General features: G+C 53.9%; 2 protein-coding genes across 2 annotated transcripts; one reads left to right on the top strand and one right to left on the bottom strand.

Annotated features, from left to right (window-relative positions):
- Positions 1–9154: 9154 nt before the first annotated feature.
- Fstl3 (follistatin like 3) lies at positions 9155–15089 on the top strand. The gene is made up of 5 exons (XM_048340855.1): positions 9155–9275; positions 10353–10538; positions 12318–12536; positions 13219–13446; positions 13558–15089. Exons 1-5 carry the CDS (start codon positions 9173–9175, stop codon positions 13662–13664), a joined length of 843 nt encoding a protein of 280 aa, XP_048196812.1. The 5' UTR covers positions 9155–9172; the 3' UTR covers positions 13665–15089.
- Positions 15090–16118: 1029 nt separating this feature from the next.
- Prss57 (serine protease 57) lies at positions 16119–22079 on the bottom strand. The gene is made up of 5 exons (XM_048341836.1): positions 21654–22079; positions 20905–21058; positions 19576–19720; positions 18560–18823; positions 16119–16566 (listed from the first exon to the last, which is right to left on the bottom strand). The coding sequence occupies exons 1-5, from the start codon at positions 21733–21735 to the stop codon at positions 16399–16401; spliced, it is 813 nt and encodes a 270-aa protein (XP_048197793.1). The 5' UTR covers positions 21736–22079; the 3' UTR covers positions 16119–16398.
- Between the last annotated feature and the right edge of the window lie 2722 nt (positions 22080–24801).

The raw sequence follows: 24801 nt of genomic DNA, 5'->3' as shown, positions 1-24801 counted from the left end.
TTTTTGCTGGTTAACTGGAGATAAGAGTCTTGGAGATTTGTCTGCCTGGGCTGGCTATGAATTGTCATCCTCAGATCTCCGCATCCCGAGTAGCTAGGATTACAGGCGTGAGCCACTGACTCCCAGCCCTATGTGAGACTTCTGATCCCCAGAACTATCAGAGAATCAATCTAAAGCTACAGTTTCTGCTGGGCACTGGTGGCTCATGTGTGTAATCCTAGCTACTCAGGAGGATCAAGGTTCAAAGCCAGCTTTGTTAGGAAAGTCCCAGAGACTCTTAGTTTCAATTAACCACCAGAACACTGGAAGTGGAACTGTGGCTCAAAGCAGTAGAACACTAGTTTTGAGCAAAAAAGAAAGCTCAGGGACCTATGCTCAGGCCCTGAGTTCAAGCCCCATGATTGACAAAAAAAGAAAAGAAGATATAATACAATTTGTGTGTCTGTTACAGCAGCCAGCAGGAGTCCAGAGATCCATACCCGCTGTTCTCCTGAGGCTAGGCTGGGTGCTCCACCTACCCAGGCCATCCCTCCTGTTACTGGTTTGAGGTGAGTCAATTAGTTCAAAGCCAGCCCTAGCAGGAAAGTCCTAGCCACTCTTCTCTCCACTTAACCAGCAAAAGGCCTGGAATACCTGGGTGGTAGTGGCTCACACCTGTCATCCTGGCTACTCAGGAGGCTGAAATCTGAGTATTGCAGTTCAAGTCAGCCCAGGCAGGAAAACCATGCGACTCATCTCCAACGAACCACCAGAAAAGCAGAAGTGGAGCTGTGGCTCAAAGTGGTAGAGTGAGGCTGGGAATGTGGCTTAGTGGTACAGTGCTAGCCTAGCATGCATGAAGCCCTGAGTTTGATTCCTCAGGATCACATAAACAGAAAGAGCCGGAAGCGGCGCTGTGGCTCAAGTGGCAGAGTGCTAGCCTTGAGCAAAAAGAAGCCAGGGACAGTGCTCAGGCCCTGAGTCCAAGCCCCAGGAATGGCAAATAAAATAAAATAAACCCAAAACAACAAAATGGTAGAGTGCTAGACAGTGCCCAGACCCCAAGTTCAAGCCCCACAACTGACCAAACGGAAAAAAATAGTTGGTGGGGGGTGCTGCGGGCTGGGAATATGGCCTAGTGGTAAAGTGCTCATCTCGTATACATGAAACCCTAGGTTCGGTTCCTCAGCACTACATATATAGAAAAAGCTGGAAGTGGCACTGTGGCTCAAGTGGCAGAGTGCTAGCCTTGAGAGCAAAAACGAAGCCAGGGACAGTGCCCAGGCCCTGAGTCCAAGCCCTAGGACTGGCAAAAAAAGAAAAAAAAAAAAAGGCCTGGAGTAGAAGTATGGCTCAAGTGGTAGAATGCCAGCCTTGAGCAAAAAAGCCAAGTGATACCTTAATGTCCTGAGTTCAAGTCCCAGTACCAACACACACAAAAGTAAATTAGATAGATAGATAGACAGATAATACATAAAGGAACTTGCCATTTGAGCTGAAGGCAGGCTATGCCTTCTGTGGCAGATTCTTCCATAAAATGGAGTCTCTTGTCAGAGAAGGGGAGTGGCCCTGTTGGGTAGGGGTGTGCATGTGGTGCTGTGGAAGAGTGGGGTGTGTGTGTGTGTGTGTGTGTGTGTGTGTGTGTGTGTAGACAGAGCTAAACTGAGTATGTCCAGCAAGAAGGGGTTTGAACACAGGTTGACAGACCTGTAATCTCTTTTGTGGTCACATCTAGCTACGAGCCACAGTGGAGCAGAAAGGGCAAGAGGGTCCACTGACCCGGTGTCAGGTCCTGGCGCTGACACCATCTCCCATGACTGAGCTCTGGATATTGGTTGTGACCATGAGGTGGTCATCAGGAATTACCTCAGCACCCCTAGGGCTCTGAGTTCAAGTTCAGAGGTGGCAGGTCACAGGGATCATCTGACTATAGGAATGTGAGATCCTGAACATTCTGCTCAGAACCATGACTTCCTTCCTTCCTACTAGGATTTCAACTCAAGGCCTGGACATTGTCCCTTAGCTTTTTCACTCAAGAACGGCACTGTACCATTTGAGCCACAGCCCTGCTTCCGGCTTTTTTTATGATTCTTTGGGATAATAGTCTCACAGACTTTTCCTGCTTGGGCAGGTTTTGCATCACAATCCTTAGCTCTCCGCCTCCTGAGTAGCTAGGATGACAACAGTGCCAGGAACCAGGCCTGTAATCCTAGCTCCTCAGGTGGCTGAGATCTGACGACCTCGGTTCAAGTCAGCCTGAGCAGGCACTGAGCTGCCAGTGCTAGGCTTGAAGGGATCTCTTACTGGAAAGGAATTCAGGCATGGCTGGTTCTGGGGCCTCAGTCATCTCAGGGAACTGCCGCTACTCCTTCTGGCTCCCTTCTCACCAAGCTGGCCTCTCCCTCACTCTTGGCAGAAGCCCCCTCCAACTCTGGGTTCACAGCCTTCCAACCAGGCAAGAAACAGACATCCCTCCTCCAGCCAAAGCTCAGGGTTGGCGCCTGGGCTTGAATGGTCCGGACTGACCAGTCCCAGCTGGGCGAGTCGCCACCCTGGAGTCACTGGGACCGGACTGCCAGAGGGGACTCCTCAAAAGGAGAGGTAGTCTTGGATCCAAAAGGGGGGCCAGGGAGGGCTGCGCCAGACATCAATCTTGGAACTGGGCGTCACCATGCAGTTCAGAAATTAGGAACTCTTGCCCCCCCCCCCCCAAACACAGCCCACATTCTTGTTTATCCAGAATTGACTCAAGTTCCATCCATGCATGCTTTTTTTGTTGTAGTTTCGTGTGAGCACTGGGCTTGAACTCAGGGCCTGAGTGCCCTCTCTTAGCTTTGTCACTCAAGGCGAGCCCTCACCACTTGAGCCACAGCGCTGCCTCAGGCTTTCTGGTAATTAGTTGGAGATAAGAGTCTCTCAGGCTACCTGCTGGGGCTGACTTTAAGCTCATCAGATCTCAGCTACCCAAGGGCCTGAGTCACTGGCTCCTGGCACCTTGCAGTGTTTTTTTTTTTGTTGTTGTTGTTGTCGTATCTTTGTTTTGCTGGTCCTGGGGCTTGAACTCAGGATCTAGGTGCTAGCCTTGAGGGTCTTCGTGCTCGAGGCTAGTCCTCTACCACTTAAGCCACAGTGCCACTTCCAACTTTTTTCAGAGTCATTTATTGGAGATACAAGTCTCATGAACTTTTCTGCCTGGGCTGGCTTTGAACCACAATCCTCAGATCTCAGCTTCCCAAATAGCTAGGCTGGGGATATGGCCTAGTGGCAAGAGTGCTTGCCTCGTATACATGAGGCCCTGGGTTTGATTCCCCAGCACCACATATACAGAAAATGGCCAGAAGTGGTGCTGTGGCTCAAGCGGCAGAGTGCTAGCCTTGAGTAAAAAGAAGCCAGGGACTGTGCTCAGGCCCTGAGTCCAAGCCCCAGGACTGGCCAAAAAAAAAAAAAAAAAAAAGAAGCCAAATAGCTAGGAATATAGGTGTGAGCCACCAGGGCCTGGCTACCCTGTAGTTTTTGCTAGTCTGACAAAGTCACCTCCCTTTCTCTATCAGCAGTGGTCCATGTGGCAAGGGTGACAGCCTCAGCATCCTCCTGAGCAAGCCCCATCCACCCCACACAGACACTTGTCTCTCTTAGCAGCAAGCTTCCTTCTGCTGTGCACTGGGCTAGGGGAGTTTCCTGATACTAGTGTCACAAATGGTCACAAAGCAGTGGTTTTAAAAAACACATTTTCATCCAGCACTGGAGGCTCACACCTGTAATCCTAGCTACTCAGCCAGCTGAGATAGGAAGATTGCCACTCAGAGTCAGTCCAGGCAGGAGTCCATGAGACTCTTATTCCATTAACCACTGAAAAGCCAGAAATAGAGCTGTGGCTCAAGTGGTACAGCACTAGTCTGGAGCCAAAAAAGCTCAGAAACAGCATCTGGGTCCTGAGTTCAAGCCTTAGGACACACACACACACACACACACACACACACACACACACACACCAGATTTTCTTCCCTCTCAGGCTCTCCAGGTCAGAAGCTTCCTACAGGTGGGGCAAACTGAAAATCAAATGAAAGTGGAGTGCCAGCAGCTGCCATCTGTCATCCGAGCAACTCAAGAGGCTGAGGTCGGAGGATCACAGTGTGTAGCCAGCCCAGACATTAAAGTCTGAGAGACATTTATCTCCAATTAACCAGCAAAGATCTGGACATGGAGCTGTGGCTCAAGTGGTAGAGCACCAACCTTAAACAACACAGTGAAGGGTCAGTGCCTAGGCCATGAGTTCAAGCCCCAGTAGCATCACACGCCCCTCCCTCCAAAAATAAAGACAAAGTATTTGCAGAGCTGCCTTTGGTTTGGAAGCTCCAGGGGAGACTCCTCCGTGCTGTTCCAGCCACTAGGAGACACCCACATTCCTTGGCTGGATGCCCCTGCTCTATTGCCATGTCCAGCCCTGGCCAGTGTCTCCAACTGCAGTTATAGGGTCTCTGCTTCAGCCATCCTGGGAATGTCATGGGTTACCTGGATGATCCAGGAGAATCTTCCCGCCTAGAGTTCCCTAACCTAATTCTGCCTTGCTTCAAGGTCTCCCTCCCTTCCTCCCTCCCTCCTTCTCTCCCTCCCTCCCTCCCTCCCTTCCTTCCTTCCTTCCTTCCTTCCTTCCTTCCTTCCTTCCTTCCTTCCTTCCTTCCTTCCTTCCCTTCTTTGTCGGTTGTGGGGCTTGAACTCAGGGCCTGGGTGCTGTCCCTGAGCTCTTTAGCTCAAGGCTAGTGCTCTACCACTTGAGCCGCAGCACCACTTCTGCTTTTCTGGTGGTTCGTTGGAGATAATAGTCTCATGGACTTTCCTGCTTGGGCTGGCTTTTAGTCACAATCCTCAGATTTCAGTTTCCTGAGTAGCTAGGATTACAGGTATGAGCTACCAGAGCACGGCTTTTTGTTTATTTTTGTGCTGGTCCTGTGGCTTGAACTCAGAAGCCTGGGCACTGTCTCTTAGCTCAAGGCTAACACACTACCACTTGAGCCATGGCTCCACTTCCAGCTTTTTGGTGACTAACTGGAAATAAGAGTCTCATGGGCTTTCCTGTCCTGATTGGCTTCAAACCATCCTCCTCAGATTTCAGCTTCCTGAGTAGCTTGGATTATAGGCATGAGCCACCAGGCACCTGGCTGAAAGGGCCACTTTAATCACAGAAGGAATCCATTTGCAGGGCCAACATTAGGATCAATGTTCTGCCAACCATCCTTGAATTGCTGTCTTTTCTCAAAGTCTCCAAGCACAAGCTTTCTGTTTTCTACACAGGAAATCTTGTCGTTATTTATTTATTATTAGTGCCATTACTGAGGCTTGAATTCAGAGCCTGGGCACTGCCTCTTAGCTTTTTCACTCAAGGCTGGGACTCTACCCCTTGAACCCACAGCTCCACATCCAGCTTTTTAAAAAATTGTTGTTGTGAAAGTGGTATACAAAGGGATTACAGTTACATACTTCTGGTGAAGAATACATTTCTTTTTGGACATTATCACCCCTTCCCATGTTCTCCTCCCCTTTTGGCCAGATAAAAGTATCTCATTGGGCTGGGAAGGTGGCTTAGCGGTAGAGTGCTTGCCTTGCATGCATGAAGCCCTGGGTTCCATTCCTCAGCACCACATAAGCAGAAATAGCCGGAAGTGGTGCTGTGGCTCAAATAGCAGAGTGCTAGCCTTGAGCAAAAAGAAGCTCAGGGACAGTGCTCAGGCCCCGAGTCCAAGCCCCAGGCCTGTCAAAAAAAAGTATCTCACTGATCTGCCCTGGGCTGGCTGAATATCAACCCATAATCTCAGCTTCCTGAATAGCTCTGATTATAGGCATAATCTACTGGCCTTTGGCTTCCCTCCAAATTCTTGATCTCAACCCCCAGGTGTCCCTTATCTCTGGTCATCGTCACCTCCAGAGGCCCTGAGAGGGCTTTCCCTGCAGGCCTCCTCCACACCAATGAGACCATCAGATTGCGACTGCGGGCTTGCCCAATTTGGATCTAGGGGAGAGAGGAGCTGAGGAAGGACTTACCAAGCTAAGGCTGGGAGTAGGTGGCAAGAAACATTGGGATGAGAAAGCAGAGGTGGAGCTGGGCACCAGTGGCTCATACCTGTCGTCCTCACTACTCGGAAGGCTGAGATCTGACAGGATCGACATTTGAAGCCAGCAGGAAAGTCCAGAAGATCCTTATCTCCAAAAAAAGCCAGAAGTGGAGCTATGGCTCAAATGGTAGAGTATTAGCTTAGAGCCTGAAAGCTCAGGGACAGTGCCCAGGTCCTGAGTTTAAGCCTAGGACTGGAAAAAAAAAAAAAAAAAAAAAAAAAGCAGAGCTGAGGAGAGTGAGCCGAGGTTTTCCTGGGGTTTAAAGAGGAGGGAGATTCCCCAGCAAGGACCCGTGATTAGTTTCCAGGTCCCTGTACTGTGGCCTCTGATTCTGGGGAGAAGATTGGGTTTGGCATCAAGCAGGCTGGAGAAATCCCGAACCCACTCCAGCCAGACAATGATCCTTTGATTTGCTCAGCTCAGGCCCGAGTGACCAAGGACACTGGGGTCAAGTCTTGGCCAAGGTCATCTACATCCAGCCCCCCCCCCCCAAGCTGGGTGAGAACCCCAGGCCTGTCCCAACTCCATTCATCACCCTGGAGAATTCCAGGGAGACTGCCAGAGGCCAAGGCCAGGGCAGCAGGGGCAGTGGGATATTCTCCCTTGGTGCCACTAGAGGCATAGCTTGGCCTTCAGCCACTGGTGGGGACAGGGGTCACGTTGGGCAGCTAAGGCTGAGAGTAGGGCCTGGGTGTATCTTCTGCTGATGATAGATCTCCCTCACACAAGAGGATGGAGCCTCAATTTCACTGGACACCATTCCTGAGCCCTTTTTGCCCAACGCTAGTGCTTTACCACTTTGAGCCACAGTTCTACTTCCAGTTATGAAGTGGTTTATTGGAGCTAGGAGTCTCATGGAATTTTCATGCTTGGATTGGCTTCAAACCACAATCCTCAGATTTCAGCCTCTTGAGTGGCTAGGATTGCAAGCATAAGCCACTGGCACCCAACTATTTAATTTTGTGCCAGTCCTGGGGCTTGAACTCAAGGCCTAGGTACCATCCTTGAGCTTTTTTTTTACTCAAAGCTAGTGCTCTACCACATGAGCCACAGCTCCATTTATAGTTTTTTGCTGATTAATTGGAAATGAGGCTCACAGATTTTTCTGCCTGGGTTTACTTTTTTTTTTTTTTTTTTTTGCCAGTCCTGGGGCTTGGACTCAGGGCCTGAGCACTGTCCCTGGCTTCTTTTTGCTCAAGGCTAGCACTCTACCACTTGAGCCACAGCGCCACTCCTAGCCTTTTCTATATATGTGGTGCTGAGGAATTGAACCCAGGGCTTCATGTATGTGAGGCGGGCACCCTCTAGGCATGCCTCTAGGCCATATTCCCAGCCCTGGGGTTTGAACCCTAATCCTTAGGTCTCAACCTCCTGTGTAGCCAGGATTACAGACCTGAGCCCATGGTGCCTGCTCTCTGTTTTGACACAGAAGTCTTTGCAGGTCTTTTGTCTGAGATCTCTCCAAAGGGTGAGCTGGTAAAAACAGGCCTGGATCTGCCTTGAATCTTGGATCTTCCACACCTTGAATGGGGCCTCTGACATCTCTAATTATCTCACAGAGGCACAGGACACCCCATAGAGGCCACCAGCACTTTAAAATACTTTGGCCACTTAAAAAATGTATTTTATTTTCTAGTTTCAGGGTTTGAATTCAGATACCTGTGAGTGCTCTCCCTCAGCTTGTTTTGCTTGCAGGCTGCTGTTGATACCAGCCTGTGAGTGATACCTCCAGCACAGCTTACTTTCCTGCTGAATTGAAGTGGGAATTTCAAGGACTTTTCTGTTCAGGCTGGCTTTGAATCATGATCCTCCAGATCTCAGCTTCCTGAGTAGCTAGGATTACAGGTGTGAACCACTAGTGCCTGGCCCCAACTATCTTTGAGGGCTCCAAAATGGAGGCATCAATTCCAAAATCAGAAGTGTGTCTGGCCACACTAGACCCCCTCCCCCAGGGGATAAAGTGCCTTCCGGGCCCATATTGATGCCCATGTTGTAAATATGGAGAGCACTTCTGTTCTGTGTTCTGCTCAGCTGTCCAGGGTGCCAGCCAGGATTGGCAGGGGCTGTGGAGAAGCAGGATCTGCTGACCCATGACTCCTGTTCCTGAGGCAGGGCACATCTGCAAAGGCCTGGGGTCAGTCCACCCAGGGATCAAGGGTCAGCAGCTGGCAAAGTAGGTTTTTATTTTATTTTTTCTTTGTGCCAGTCCTAGGGCTTGAACTCAGAGCCTGGGTACTGTCCCTTAGCTTTTTCAACCCAGGCTGACACTCCATGACTTGAGCCAAAGCACCACGTACGTAGGCTTTTGGTCTGTTAAATGGAGACAAGAGTCTCAGAGACTTTTCCACCGTGATTGGCTTTGAATTGAGATGTCAGGCCTCAGCCTCTTGGGCAGCGAGGATTACAGGCGTGGGCCATCCTGTCCGGCGGGGCTTCGTGGGCTCTTCAGAAGCCTGAGCGGGTGCAAAGATTGCTGCTGTGGAACCAGTTCTCTCACCATCCCTCCTGTCCCACATCCACGCCCCTATCCACACATGTGCACTCAGCTTTGGGCCAGGTGAACAGGCTGGTGTGTGTGTGTGTGTGTGTGTGTGTGTGTGTGTGTGTGTGTGTATCCTGCAGAAGGAGGGAGACTCGGTGCCTGCAGGTGGACAACAAGCAGGATGCTGAAGCCACACCTGGGTCACCAAAATGACCACACGCTAACCTTAAAGTGGAGTGTGTGGACCTGCAGGATCTGCTACCTGTGGCATTCCCAGCTTCAACCAGCGTCTGCCGTCTCCCCTTCTCCCATCACCCACCAGGGCTCCCCGGCCCCACCTGGAACTCGCCCCCAGGTGTGGGACCCTTGACCCTGCCTGCGGCCACCTCTTTCCCAAATCCCGGTTGCCAGATGGGACGGGCCCCCGCCCCGGCGGCCACCCCCGCACGGGCCCGGCGGCCTGCGCATCGGGGACACGTCCGTCCCGCGCGCCCCGCCCCGCCCGCCGCCGGCCCCGCCCGCCGCCAGGACCTTTATAAGGCAGCGCCCGCCGGTCCGCCCTCACCCAGTCCCCGACGCCCGCCCAGCCCCGCGCTCGCCATGCGTCCCGGGACGTCGAGGTCGCTGCGGATGCTGTCCTGGGGGATTCTGCTTTGGGCCGTGGGATCCGCGAGTTCCATGAGCTCCGGGGACTCTATGCCGGGTGAGTGGGGTAGCCGGAAGGGGCGGGCGGGCGGGCCACCCACGTGGCCTGCGGAATGCGGGGCCCGGGCAAAGTTGGGGGGACAGGCACCCGATGGGCTTGGGGCCGGGGAGTGTCGGAGAGCCGGTGGGGTCCCCCCGAGGTCAGCAGCACGGAGATGGGTAAGCAGCCCGCTGGTGAGGTGGAGCGCGCAGGGGCCACCACTTCACCTTCTGGGACTGTCCCCATTTTCCAGATGAGGAAACTGAGGCTTAGGGTCAGGCCAGCTCGTGAGTGGCATAGGGTGAGATAGAAGGTAGATTGGGTGATTCCTGAGGCTCCAGAGAAGAGGTATGGATGGGTGGCTGGACCCAGGAGTGCCAGCCAGGGTCTCAGGCCAACCAGACAGGGTGGGCTGCTTGCATGAGTCTGGAAAGTGACATTCCCTACCCCCAGCCTCAGTTTCCTTTTTTAAAATAAGATCGGTGCTGAGGTTCTGAGCCCTGGTTCCTAGAAGCGCCAAGAGAACTCTGGGGTTTAGGGGGAGGGGGCATGGCAGTTCCTGCTCCCCATAAACTTAAGGCTTGAAGAAACAGGACCTTTCTGCCTCCCTGCCTCCATCCCACCCTCCTGGGCAGCCCCACCCAGACTTAGGGGGGAGGCCGAGCCCCCTCCCCCACGAAGGTCCTGTCCCTGGGGAGAGGTGAGCTCATGCCCGGGGAATGTTCCCAAGTTGGAGTGAGTAAGAGGCGGGTCAGACAAGGGGGGGCTGCAGGCTGGGGGCTCCACGTGCCCTCGGGTGCTGTCTAGACAGAGGGCAGAGGCGGGAAGCCACTGCAGGCCTACTGACCCTGACTTAGCCAGTGCCTGGCATTTGACTGGTTGGGCAAGATGCCAGTTCCCAGGAATAAGGGCTGGGTGGGGTGGGACTCACAGGGAGGCGGGATCCCCAAAGTGATCAAGCTAGGGTAGTACCTGTGTGTGGTTTCCTGGCTCAGGGGTAAAGGGGCCATCGGAAGTGCCTGTACCTGGCTTCTAGGAAGGGAAGGTGGCTCTCAGGAGCCTTGTAGTCATGGCTGCCATCCCCTTCTGCCACAGATGGTATCTGCTGGGCTATGGAAAGAGACAAGCCGGGCTGCAGCCAGGTGATACAGGTGGATGTGAGCCGGGCTGAGTGCTGTGCCTCTGGGAGCATGAATTATGCCTGGTCCACCTCTAACTACACCTTGACCCAGCTAAGCGTGGTGAAGCACCTGGGTCTTCTCAAATGTCAACCGTGCAAAGGTGAGGCTCCTCCCTCTCTCCCCTCCTCCCCACCCATTGGTGCTGGCCACCTGGAGCTCAGCTCAGGACTGCCAAAACCATCACTGCTGTTCACAATGGGACATTCAGAAAAGGGTGGGGCTTCAGCCTCTTGGGGCTGAGGGCTGAGGACTGAGGAGGAGGGACCTTCACACAGAGCTGCTGTCTGGTTGGCTTAGAGTAGACTCCTAGGAACTGGGGTTGTTCTGAATGGCTCAAGGTAACCCCCCTCCCCCACCCCCCCACCCCCCGCCATGTCCTCATCAGGACCTAGGTGCTGTCCCTGTCCCTGAGCTCTTTTGCTCAAGGGACTGTGATCCTCAAATCTCAACTTCCTGATTAACTAGCATTATAAGCATGAGCCACCAGTGCCTGGCTCATCAGGGCCTTCAATGCTCTCGGGCCTCCCCCACCCTCCAACAGACTAGGAAATGAATGAGAGTCTTGAATGATGGTTTGATTGGAGGACACTCTTGGTCCCCTTGTGGTCAAGAGATGAGTCTGTAGACACTCAAAGAATGCTGGGGATGGACTTGAAGGAAGTGGGCATTCGAGCCGAGGTATTGGGGGATGATTAGGAGTTTGCTGGATAGAGAAACTATGAAAGCAGGTATGAACAGAAGAAACCACGATCTGGGATGGGGCAGAGGAGCAGGGAAGAGGCCAGAGCTGACGGCTACAGACCTGAAGGTCTCACTGAGTCTCACAGGCTCTGAGATATGATTAATCCCAGATCAGCCTGTCTGGGTGGTCCTGAACTCAGTGCCACATGCTTCTCTTCCAGAACCCACTCTGGCTTCTGGAAAGAGGCAGACTTCAAAAATGCCTGGCCTGAGCAAGAGATGGCCCAGGACCTCCCCTTTCCCCACCTCATCTGGCCCTGGGGACAGGAACTTAGCCCTCCCCCTTCCTCTCCCTGTTTGTGCGTGAAGCTGCCAGGTCGAGCGGTTCCAGATGTGACTTTGGGCAGGCTGTGTGGGAGGTCCCAGGTGTGGACCACATTGCCCTGCCCCAGAGATTGGGGGGGAGGAGCAGTGCTGGTCACTCTTTGAGGAGTGTTTGTTGACCCTGTAAGGTGGGTCCCCAGCCCTTTTAGGGTCCCCCTTCCCTTTCACAAAGGAAAACAGATGGGAATATGCACAGCCCGTCTCAAGTCACAGGATGCAGCGGGCAGGTCTACCCTGCAGTTCTCAAGCCCAGGTGCTCAGTTCCCCATCGGTAAAAATGTGTCGCACTAAAAGGGGAACAACGAGGATGCCAGGGAGAGACTTCCTCCATCCGGACCTCAGTGTCCCTACCTGAAAAATGGGTTGGTGGGAGTGAGCACTGGTTCAGGGGAAATTGTTTTCCCAGAAGTGCTTCTCTGGTGTGGCTGACGCTCCATCCTTGCCAACATCCACTGTGGGTTGGTCTGGCTTTCCACCCCAGTCCCATCCCTGGAGGGAGGTAGATCCCCTTGCTGGGGGGGGGGGGGCACCCCGGTCTTCCTTAAAACCCGAGGAAGCCGGGGAACCGACGTCAGCTCAGGTGGGGAAGGGAGGCCGAGCTCTGGTGCTCAAGCCCCCAAGGTAGACGGGGAGACGTTGCCCGCCCTCTTTCAGCTCCTCTCCCCACCCCCTGACTCCAACGCAGCCGCGAGCCCTGATCCCCTGCGGGTTCGCAGGCAGGCCCCGCACAACCCGGGGCCAGGGCCCCATCCATCAACCTCGCCTCCATCCTTCAGCGCCCAAGTCGCACGTGAGCGTGTTTCTGTGTCTGCAGATTCCTGCGACGGCGTGCGGTGTGGCCCGTACGAGGAGTGCCGCATGCTGAAAGGCTTCCCGACCTGCGTGTGCGCCCCCAACTGCACCGGGCTCCTGCCCAACGTGTCGGTGTGCGCGTCGGACGGCAGGACCTACCGGGACGAGTGCGAGCTGCTGTACACACAGCAGTGCCGCGGGCACATGGAAGTGCAGCTCATGTACCGCGGCAGCTGCCAAAGTACGGGGTGGGGCCTCGGGGGCGTGGCGAGGGGCGGGGCCAGAGCGTCTGCACCTCAGTACAGGGGCGGGGCCAGCGGAGGGAGGGGGGGCCAGGGTGTTTGTACCTCGGTGCTGGGGCGGGGCCACGGGGGGGCGGGGCCAAGAGCGGGGGTGGGGGCCTGCGGGAACGAGTGTACACGCGGACGGGCGCGTGTTGTGACTACGCAGCGGCCTGGGCTGTGGAAGGGAGAGGGCACTACGTGGACCTGCTCGTCCTTTATTGGGCGGACAGAACCTGCCATTTAGCGTGCCTAGGACAGGTCTAGTGTAGCTCTGGGGTGTTGCCAGAGGGGGCGGAGCTTGGAGCTGGAGGTATTAAGGGGCCTGTGGGTGGAGCCAAGAGCGGCAGGACTTGGCAATATAAAGGACCGGGTTTGTGGGCAGCGTGAGGGGCGGGGCTTGGTTTTGGGCGTGGCCTGCTGGAGGGCGTGGCCCACCGGCGCTACGCGGGGGGCGTGGCCAGGCGGCTGTCCCCCCCGGAGGGGCGTGGCCTGCGGCTGGGGCGTGGCTTTGCGGTGTGGGTGGAGCCCGCCACGCAGCTTGTCTGGGCGGGAGCGCACTGGGGCTGAATGGTAGGTGTGGAGCTACCACCGGTGCCGCCCCGGTGGCGCTCACCGGCTCCGGCCTTGCCCCCCACGCAGTGTCCTGCCAGAACGTGGTGTGCGAGCCGCCGCAATCCTGCCTGGTGGACATCACCGGCCAAGCGTACTGCGTGACCTGTGGACACTGGCGCTGCCCCCTCCGCACCATTCCCAGCCAAGAAGTTTGCGGTAAAAACAACGTCACCTACCTCTCCCCGTGCCACCTGCGCCGAGCCACCTGCCTCCTGGGCCGTTCTATAGGCATTCGCCACCGGGGCAGATGCGTAGGTGAGACGGCGGGCCCGCGGGTCTCCAAGCCACAGGCTCCACCCTTGGTTGCGCAGGCGCGGTCCTCACCTTGTGCTCCCTCTCCTCTTCCCACCCCCCCTCATCCCGCAGAGTCCACCGGGGAGCCGCTGTCCACCGGGGAGCCGCTGTCCACCGGGGAGCCGCTGTCCACCGGGGAGTCGCTGTCCACCGGGGAGCCGCCGTCCACCGTTTACTGAGACCAGAAGAAGAACTTGTGAGCCGCTGGCGGCCGGGTCTGGCGCGTGAGGCCAGCCTTTATCTATTTATTGCTACAGAATCAGAGTCTAATTTATGTCCCCCCCCACCCCGCCACTCCCTGTACCTGGCCTGGGATCCCCATACACCATGACCGTGATGACCAAGGATGGAGGGAAGGAAGCCTAAGAAGAAGAAGAAGGGACGATCGAAGTGTGGCCTTGGTGCATTCTTTGGAAATCCCTGATCTCCATTTCTGGGACCTGATGCCTGGAGGACCCCACACGCCTCTGCCCCCTCAGGGAGGACTATTAATTATTACCACCACCAGTGAGGGGGTTGTCCTGAAGGTCCTGCTCTGTACCAAGGGTCTGTTTGCTTTCCTAACCCTGGCCCAGGACCTGGGTGAAATATTGAGGGGTCAGGTCCTTCATCAATCCCTCCGCACCCTGAACTCCAGGTTCTTGACCTCTCCACTGCCTCGGTTTACCTGCTATGTCCATCAGAGGCCCTCAAGAGATGCTCAGTGTATCCTGAGTTGGGGTTCCCATGTGTGCCTACTGACAAAGGCTGGATTTGGCCACAAAACTGCCCAAGGGCTTCCTGAACCACCCACCATTAACCTGGGGGATTAGATGTGGGGTGGTCAGCGCAGTGGTGCCAAGTCCTCATAAGGTGAGGCACCAGGTAGGGTGTGGCTACCGCCACCTGCTGCACAGGACATCTTGGAGATGCCCTTGCTGCCGCCCTCAGGTCTTCACACCAGTTCCTACATTGCCCACCAGCCCAGCTGTGAGTGGTGACTCCAGCATGGTACTGTTTGGAGCCTGTTCCTTGAGATTGCTAACCTTCTATTCAGACAGAGCTTTCACCCAGAATCACCCTCTTGTGCCTTGCTGTAGACCACAGGCTCAGACCCAGTAGGAGGAAGGACACACACACACACACCCAGATCAGGGTGAAAAGTTTCTACCCATCCCCTCCAGCTCCAGGCAATGTTTTTTTCTTGTGAGTTCATGAGTGTCCTTAATTGGGTTACGACAAAGCCTGACAATGCAGTCGCCCTGACCCTGAGGTCCTGCCTCATTAAAGAAATAAAGAAAATACCCAAAAGCCACTGTAGGTGTACAGACTTCTGTTGCATACTCTCCCTAGGCTTTTTGGCTGCCCTTCAGGCCAGGTGTGACCTGCTGAGGTCCGGGGTAGTACAGGGGACCCTGGAAGTTTCCAGAAAGACATAGCACATGTCCTTGGGCTATAGTGTCCATCTCCAGGGAACAGGCAGCAGCCATCGATGGGCAGAGGCAGGCGCAGGAGGGTGGAGAGAGAAAAAAAAGAACCTTTCTGGGGCTGGCTCAGGCTGGCTCTTTGGGAATTGTGAAGTAAGAGCCTGGGACTGGGCATGGTTGTTTACATCGGTCACCCCAGTTACTTGGGAGGCAAAGATAGGAAGAAAAGATCAAAATTCAATACCAGCCTGGGCAGAAAGTTAAGATTCCCCCCTCGCCATCTCAACCAATAAGCCAGGTATGGTGGTTCAGATCTGTCATCCCAGCTATGAGGCAGATAGAGATAGGAGGATGAAGGTCCAAGCCTGGCCTAAAGATTAAAAAAAAAAAAAATCAAGAGACTACTTGAAAAGCAACTAGAGCAAAAGAGTGCTGGGGTCCTGGCTCACATGGCAGAGTGCCCACTGAGTGAGCACAAAGACCTAAGTTCAAGCCTCAGTATTAGAAAAAAAAATCAGTTGTAACAACATCATCAGTAAGATACTGAGACTGTCATGAGGGCTGAGGTTTGCTGGGTGCTTTGGCTTTCGGAGGACAAGGATAAGCTTTGGGGGGAGGCCAGATCAACCTAGGGTTCCCATGAGGGTCAGCAAGACCCCACTGTGATATTCCCCAGCAGCTCCTGGCCCCTGCTCAGAAATGCTAGGTGTCCAAGCCTCAGTCAGTGTGCGTGTGTGTGTGTGTGTGTGCACCACAAAGTTGAGATCACCAGGTGTGGGAGCTCTGAGGTAGGGGACCATGGATGGGAAAAAGGTTCTAGATAGAGGGTTGGGGGCCCAGAACTGGTCAGGGTATGCTTGTTAGTCAATGCATTATTCAGTTTCGTTTGGCTCTCCCCTCCTCCCCCGGTTGGTTATGGGGCTTGAGCTCAGGGCCTGGGCACTATCCATGAGCTCTTCTGCTCAAGGCTAGCCCTCTACCACTTTGAGCTACAGTGCTACTTATGGATTTTTGGGGGGTTAATTGGAGATGAGAGTCTCATGGATTTTCCTGCCCGGGCTGGTTTTTAACTGTGATCTTCAGATCTCAGCCTCCTGAGTAGCTAGGATTATAGGTGTGAGCCACTGGTGACCAGCATTTTGGCATTTGTGTGTGTGTGTGTGTGTGTGTGTGTGTGCGCGAGCGAACATGCACGCCAGTACTGGATCTTGAACTCAGGACCTCCCACTCTCCCCTGGCTTTTTAATCAAGGCTGGTTGCTTTGTCACACCTCCATTTCTGGCTTTTTTCTGGTTACTTGGTTTACTAGTTTACTCCTGGGTTTGTCTGCCCAGGTTGGCTTCAAGTCAAGTGATCTTCAGATCTCAGCTTCCTCCCCAACTCCATTTGGCTCTTTCCATTTGGAATGAAGGCCTCCTTCACTGGACACCAGGGCTTCAGTTTCTGGGTTCCAGATTATTCTATATCCAAGCTGCTGAGCATAGCTTGCCTTTCATCTGGGGGTGCCCTAGAATCCCAGGTAAGGGCTGCCCCGAACCACATCCCAAATCCAGGCCACAAAGGCAGACATTTGTGTGTACACGTCCGGCGTCTTGGGGTCCCCGCACCACACACCTGAGAAGGAGACAAGGCCATGGGCCCGGCTCCCACACACCAGCGGCCCCCCAGAGTCTGCCTGGGGTGAAGAGAAACAAGGTCAAGTGTTAGCTACGGAGGTCTTGCTTTTCCCTAATAGATACATATGTCCCAGTCCTGCCCAATAAATGCCCCGTCCGCAGCCCCGTGCCTGTGCTGTCTCTCTTGCCACCTCTTCTATGGAGCTCAGGCTGGCTTCAAACTCTCCATCCTCCTGCCTCAGCCTCCTGTGTGCTGAGATTACAAGTATGCACTGCTACACCTGGCCCTACAGCTGTGGGGGGGGGGGAGAAGGTTGCTAGCATTTAGCTTTTCTGCTCAAGGCTGGCACTCTACTACTTGAGCCACAGTGCCAACTCTAGCTCCTTGATAGTGAATTAGAGATAAGAGTCACAGACTTTCTTCCCTGGGCTGGCATTGAACCTCGATCCTCAGATCTCAGCCTCCTGAGTAGCTAGGATGACAGGCATGAGCCACAGGGTGTTAGGTCCTGTAATATTCTTAAAGCAAAACCAGAACTCACCTTTGCTTCAGATGGGGAGATCCAGTCTCCACTCTCCTCACTGATTTTCCCCTCTAACAACACCACACCAGCCTCCTGGCTCTTTGCACAAGCTGACAGTCTACCCTCTTCTGGCTACTGATTGTTTAGATATGCAAGGATGTAATCTTTGGGCAGAGCCTGAGCCATTCAGCTGTGCATAGCAGCTTTTTTTTTTCCAGTCCTGAGGCTTGAACTCAGGGCCTGAGTATTGTCCCTGGCTTCTTTTTTGCCCAAGGCTAGCACTCTACCACTTGAGCCACAACGCCACTTCTGGCTTTTTCTATATATGTGGTGCTGAGGAATCAAACCCAAGGCTTCATGTATGCAAGGCAAGCTCTCTACCACTAGCCCATATTCTCAGGCAAGCACAGCAGCTTTTGGAAGAAGTCTGTGACACCCCATCTCAGGGCTCTTTCAGGTCTCACCTCCTGGGTGTCCTCTTCAGTGAGCCCTCTCTCATCCCCTTGTACCCGCCCTGAAGTCCCTGACTCCCTGATCCCACAACTAATTCCTGTCTGGCAGCAGTGTGTGTGTGTGTGTGTGTGTGTGTGTGTGTGTGTGTATGTGTGTGTATGTGTGTGTGTATGTGTGTGTGTGTGTGTGTGTGCCAGTTCTGGGGCTTGAACTCAGGGCTTGAACTCTTGCTTGGCTTTTTTGCTCAAGGCTAGCTATCACTTGAGCTACAGCTGCACTTCCAGCTTGTGGCTGTTTATTGGTGATAAGGGTCTCACAGAGCTGGGCATTGGTGGCTCACGTCTGTAATCCTAGCTACTCAGGAGGCTGAGATTTGAGGATTGTGGTTCAAAGTCAGCCAGGCAGGAAAGTCTGTGAGACTTATCTTCAATTAACCAGCAAAAAAAAAAAAAAAAAAAAAAGTGCCTCAAGTGATAGAGCACCAGCCTTGAGAGGAAAAAAAAAAAAAAAAGGTCAGGGACAGTGCCCTGAGTTCAAGTCCTAGAATCAGGAAAGGGGAAAAAGAAAAGAAAGAGCAGAAGCTGCTTCATTCAATCCCGTGTCTGCCCCCTGCTGGACACTGCTCTTACAAACAGATGAAGCAGGGCTGGGAATGTGGCTTAGTGGTAGAGTGCTTGCCTAGCATGCATAAAGCCCTGGGTTCCATTCCTCAAGCTCCATACCAGAAAAAGCCGAAATGGCGCTGTGGCTCAAGTGATAGAGTGCTAGCCTTGAGCAAAAGAAGTTCAGAGACTGTGCCTAGGCTCTGAGTTCAAGCCCCAGGACTGGCAAAACAATAACAACAAAAACAACAACAACACACACACACACACACATAGACAAAGCAGGGGCACTCTGTGAAGTGCACAACCTGAGTAGCTGAACTTGACAGCCCCTGTGTAACCCTTATCAACTCCCTGTTCTTCCCCATCTGATCAGCCTTTTGCAGAAGTCATTTCCCCGAGGTGGCCCCTGCCTGCCCCCCTCGGAGGGTGTCAGTTTCTCCCCCCAGTAAGCAGATGGAGGAGCACCTTACCGAGCAGAAGCCACGTCTCCGTCGGTCCCCACTGCAGGTGCAGAGCATAGCAGGGCTCAGCTGGCCCCGCCATGAGCTGTTGCAGACATCGAGGCCTAGCACCTGGACTTTCGCCTCCATCAGTGCTGGTGCAGGGTCCTCGAAGTCCGACACAAAGCCCCAGCCAGCCACGTGACACGGTGTGCCCACCACAGGCGGCCGAGCACCTCTGCGAGGCAGCCTCAGTAGCCCCACGGCGGGGCCCAGGACCGCAGAGCCATTCAGCTGCAGAGAGGCAGGGACTCAGGGGGTACCCCTGTGCCCCGTCCTCCACTCACAACCCTGCCTCAGGGCCAGCCTCCTCATGGACCCAGGTGCCTCGTCAAGGCCAGCTTGCCACACTGCCTCTCCCCAAGGACCCTGTGCCTCTGTGTTGACAGCTGCATGGTTCATGCAGCTACTCAGCCAATGGTAATGGAGGTACCCACCCAGACTCCTGGTTCAGGATTCACTTCGCAGCCCTAGCTTCCTCAGAAGCCACTGGCAACTAGCTCCTCCAGACATTTGCAAAAACCGAATTCAGCAGCCAGGAGCTAAGGGCTCACACCTTTCATCCCTGCTATTCAGAAGGCTGAGAACTGAAGGTGGAGGTTCAAAACCAGTCTGGGCAGAAAAATCCAAGCTGATCTCCAATGAGCCTCCTAAAAAGCTAGACCTGGAGCTGTGGCTCAAGTGGTAGAGTGCTAGCCTTGAGCAAAACCAAAAACAAAACCCTCAGAGATAAAGCCGGGCACTGGTGGCTCACACTTGTCATCCTAGCTACTCAGGACGCTGAAATCTGGAGATCCATTCTGGGCAGGAAAGTCCATGAGACTCTTCTCTCCAATGAACCACCAGAAAACCGGAGTGGCGCTGTGGCTCAAAGTGGTAGAGCACTAGCCTTGAGCAAACGAGCTTAGGGACAGCGCCCAGGCCCTGAGTTCAAGCCCCAGAAACCATGTTTTCCTGGCCCTGCCAGCCTGCCCTGGGAGGCTCACCCTCAGCAGGCAGATGTCATTGGCGTAGGTCTCAGGTTGGAACTTAGGGTGCTTAACAACAGCTGTGATGCTGAACACTTGCTGTGTGGGTTCTGGGGGCTGCAGGACATGGGCCCCCAGCACCACCAGGCCAGTATGAGGGTCCCTGTGGAGAAGTGACAAGATGGTGTGAGGGTCACCCCTCAGGGCCTCTGCCCTCTGAACCCCTGGTGACAGTGACAGCACTCAGAATCTCTTCAGCGCTAACACCAGCCCAGTAGTGACAGCTCCCTTATTTTCCTTCCCACTTCAACTGCAATATTAATATGCACATACCACTAATTGCAGTATTCATTTGAATGATTATAAGAAAATGCTTGGAAAACAAAACAAAACAATTTGTATCATAGCTGGGCACTGGTGGCTCACACCTGTAATCCCAGCTACTCAGGAGGCTGAGATCTGAGGATCGTGGTTAGAAGCCAGTCAGGAATGTCCATGAGATTTTTTTTTTTTTTTTGCCAGTCCTGGGCCTTGGACTCAGGGCCTGAGCACTGTCCCTGGCTTCTTCCCACTCAAGGCTAGCACTCTGCCACCTGAGCCACAGCGCCCCTTCTGGCCATTTTCCATATATGTGGTGCTGGGGAATGGAACCGAGAGCTTCATGTGTAGGAGGCAAGCACTCTTGCCACTAGGCCTTATTCCCAGCCCCTCCATGAGATTCTTATCTCCAATGAACCACTAACAAGCCAGAAGTGGAGCTGAGGCTCAAGTGGTAGAGTGCTAGCCTTGAGCACGAAAGCTCAGGGACAGTGTCTAGATCTTGAGCTCAAGCTCCAGGAATGGCACACACACAAAAAAGTATTTGCTACTATTTCTATTTCCATGATAATACTAGTGACAATATTATTATTATTATTATTATTATTATTATTATTATTACTGTGTGTGTGCGTGCGTGCGTGTGTGTGTGTGTGTGTGTGTGTGTGTGTGTGTGTAGGTTGTGAAGCTTGAACTCTGGGCCTGGACCCTGTCCCTGAGCTCTTCAGCTCAAGGCTAGCCCTCTACCACTTTGAGCCACAGTGCCACTTTTAGTTTTCTGGTTAATTGGAGACAAGAGTCTCACAGACACTCCTGCCCTGGCTAACTTTGAACTACGATCCTCAGATCCCAGTCTCCCAAGTAGCTAGGATGACAGGCATGAACCACCAGTGCCTGGCATACTATTTTAATAGCAATGATACACTTGAAATCAAGATGCTCATTGTTGAAAGGTTTGGGGGCCATCAGGAGCCCCAGGACATCCCTGCAAACCCGGAGTCCATTCTGCAGGCTACCTGTGGGCCTCACCTGTCTGTGAAGCAGTGGGCAGCTGAGACTACCCAGCGGGTCCGGAGCAGGAAGCCCCCACAGTGGTGCTGCCCCTCGAAGCTCACGGACGCCATGTAGGGCCGGGAGTGGGGTGTTACTTCATGGCCCCCGATGATCTGAGCCCCCCAGGAGCCTGTGGTGTGGACAGCCAGCAATGAGAGGGAGCTGGGCATGAGGCTGAGCTCCTGGGGCAGCTCTGTCACCGGACAGACCCTTTGCGGTCCCATGGGGGGAGGAAGGGGCTAGGAGGGACACCCTAAAGCAAAGAGAAGGTAGAGGAAGCCAGATGACACCTGACCAGTGTTGAGAGGGACCCCCAAAGCCTGGGCCTGAGTGGTAGAGACCCCTCAACCCCCTCAACACTAGGCCTGGCTGAATCCCAGGACGTGGTGAGGGGGATGGGGGTCAGGCATCTGGGATCCGTGGCTATCATCCCAGCTACTCAGGAGGCTGAGATCTGAGGATGAAGGTTCAAAGTCAGCCCAGGCAGGAAAGGCTGTAAGATTTTTATCTCCAATTAGGCACCAAAAAGCCAGAAATGGAGCTGTGGCTCGAATGGTAGAGCGCTAGGCTTGGGAAAAAAGCAAACCAACTCAGGGACAGTGCCCAGGCCCTGAGTTAGAGTCTGAGGACGGGCACACACACAGAGGAATGCAGGGTCAGCTGGGGTCACCCACGTGGGGGTGGGGGTCAGGCTGTGGGCCTCCTGAGGGGTGTGGAGGACTCACCGAGGGGCCTCGGGGTGGGCAGCAGCAGGACGGCAGCCACAGTCAGCAGCAGGCGTCCTGGGTCCCCTGTCCTGGGCGCCATGGCTGCCCGGGGCTGGCGTGCTCCTCCTCAGGGCTGCGTGCGGTTGGCCCTCACCCTCACCAACTGCCCAGAAAGCGGGAACCCAGATGTCGCCTGTGTTCAGGAAGCCGGGCAAGGGACCCCACCCGAGCAGGCATTTCTGGGAAATGGGTGACTCGGCGGTGCCAGATTGCCACCAAGGACAGGCATGCTGGTGTGGGAGGTGGAAGGCAGGGCATGGAGGCGGCACTTCACTCCTCCGGGCCTCAGTTTACCTGGCATCCACTCCGGGTGCATGCAGGGAGAAGGATTCCCCCGAGTGCCTGCACACACACTTCCTCACAGGTGCCCTCTTGCCCTGGGGCCATGGCGCCAGCTCTGCCCTGCACAGGTGGGGCACCTGTGCCAGCTGAGGGGCGGGGGCGGCTCCACCTTGGGGAAGCAGGGGTGACGGTGGCTGGTCTTTGGGGAAACTCTAAGGATGGCTGTTGTGTGTGTCGGTCACGGGCCTTGAACTCAAGGCCTGGGTGCTGTCCCTGAGCCGTTTTGAAATGTGAGGCTAACCCTCTACCACTTTGAGCCATACCTCCACTTCTGGCTTTGTTTTTTTTGTTTGTTTGTTTGTTTTTTCTGGTTCATTGGAGGTAAGAGTCTCATGGATTTTACTGCCCAGGCTGGCTTTGAACTGCGATCCTCAGATCTCAGCTTACTAAGTAGCTAGGATGACAGGCGTGAGCCACCAAAGCCTGGCTTTTTTTTTTTTTTTAATCTAGTCCATGAAAGCTGGGTGCCAGTGGCTCACGCCTGTCATCCTAACTACTCAGGAGGCTGAGATCTGAGGATCGTGGTTCAAAGCCTGGGCAGGAAAGCTCGTGAGTTTCTTATCTCCAATTAAGCAGCAAAAAAGTTGGAAGTGAAGTTGTGGCCAGCAAAAAAGCTAAGTGAGAATGTGAGGCCCAGAGTTCAAGCCCTAGTACGGGCACAAAGGCAGAGAGACAGACAGGTAAAGACAGGCAGAGACAGAGACTGGCAGAGAGGGGCAGGGCAGAAAGGCAGGAGGCCAAATGATGTTAGGGCTGGGGACCTTTCCCTGTCCCTTCTCAAGTGCAGGCTCTGTCCTGCCTGCCCTGTCTGCCTGGACCACCTCCAACTCCCCACAGAGGTCAGGAGGGTCACAGGATGACATGCGTGGAGGCCTTGCTGAAGGGGAGCCTCTCCCACAGTGTTCCACCCAGAAGCCCCTGGAGCTCCAGCCAGGGGAGGCGCAGGAACCGGGATGGGAGGCTGGAGCACACTGGACCTGCAGCCCACCCCGCAGGCAGCCAGACCCCCTCACCCAGCCACCTTACAGTGCACAGCCCAGCTCCCCACTTAGTGTCGGGGCCTAATTACCGGTTGACATTGACTTGGCTCATACTTCTCCACAGTCACACAGGAGACTCACGGTTGGTTGTGACAGCATCCTGGGTCCCCCAGGTCTGGTTTTTGTGTCTACCTTTTCAAGTCGGGGATATAGAGGCAGAGACATAAGGGGACTCGAGCTCACAGCCACATGACCTCGCTACAGGGGTCAGCATCCCAGGAGGCCGGCACTGTTTCCAGCCCTGTGTTACTGATGGAAAAAAAGCACAGAGAGTCTCATCAGCTTAACCAAGGTCACACAGTAAACTAGTGTTAGGTCAGGGCTACAGACTCAGGTGGTTCTCATGGTGTCTGGAGGCTTATTTTACCCACAGCCTCCATTTCCTTCCCCTTTTTGGTAAACAGTTGTGAAATAAATAACTGTACTGCCTCTTCAACCCAAACTCCCAGCAGCCCAGAGGCATGGATGGGTGTGACCTCAATGTTTCTACTTCCCAAACTGAGGCCCAGAGAGAGGAATCTGTTTGGCCAGGCTGCACAGTAAGGTCTTAGGATTCAGAGCTCCTGGATTATGATTCTGCAGGGTATTAGATGGGAATGGAAATGGATTTCCCTGTCCTGGAATAACCATCAGTGATGCCTATCTGCTTTTAGTATTGATTTGTTGGAACTCTTTATATATTGAGGATATACCCTTTAAAAAAAAAAATTCTGGGGCTGGGGATATGGCCTAGTGGCAAGAGTGCCTGCCTCATATACATGAGGCCCTGGGTTCGATTCCCCAGCACCACATATACAGAAAATGGCCAGAAGTGGCGCTGTGGCTCAAGTGGCAGAGTGCTAGCCTTGAGCAAAAAGAAGCCAGGGACAGTGCTCAGGCCCTGAGTCCAAGCCCCAGGACTGGCCAGGAAAAAAAAAAAAAAAAAAGAGTAACTAAAAAAAATTCTGACAAACTATAAGAAAACACAGCTGCTCTTAGAAGTGAGGATGTTTTGTTTTGCTGTTCTGTTTTGTTTTGTTTTGTTGGTTATGGGGCTTGAACTCAGGGCCTGGGCGCTGTCCCTGAACTTCTCTGCTCAAAGATAGTGCTCTACCACTTGAGGCACGGTTCCATTTCCTGTTTTCTGGAGGTTAATTGGACATAAGGGTCTCACAGTATTAGGCTGGGGACTGGTGGCTCACGCCTGTAATCCTAGCTATTTAGAAAGCTGAGATCTGAGGATCATGGTTCAAAGCCAGCCTGGGTAGGAAAGTTGGTGAGACTCTTATCTCCAATGAACCACCAGAAAACCAGAAGTGGAGCTGTGGCTCAGAGTGGTAGAGCATTAGCCTTGAGATGAGCTCAGGGACAGCGCCCAGGCCCAGAGTTCAAGCCCCATGACTGGACAGCCTTTTTTGCCCAGTATGGCTTTAAACAGTGATCCTCAGATCTCAGCCTCCTGAGTAGCTAGGGTTACTGATGGAAGCCACCGGTGCCCCTTCCCTCCTTCACAGGCCCAGCCGGTCCCAGTCTTCACTATGGCTGCTAGACACACTTTACATTTGAAGAACCTATTTCTTCACCTGCCCACAATCCAAAACAAAACTCACTCCCGCCCGGCACCAGTGGCCTGTCATCCTTGCTCCTCCGGAGATCTAGATCTGAGGACCACACTTTGAAGCCTGTGTGACTTTTATCTCCAGGAAACTGCCAAAAGGCTGGACGTGAAGGTGTGGTTCAGGTGG

The sequence above is a fragment of the Perognathus longimembris genome, chromosome 3 (genome assembly GCF_023159225.1).
Source record: "Perognathus longimembris pacificus isolate PPM17 chromosome 3, ASM2315922v1, whole genome shotgun sequence".
NCBI classification, from domain to species: domain Eukaryota; kingdom Metazoa; phylum Chordata; class Mammalia; order Rodentia; family Heteromyidae; genus Perognathus; species Perognathus longimembris.
Note: the sequence above shows the minus strand (reverse complement) of the source record. Positions and strands in the feature narration are given on the sequence as shown.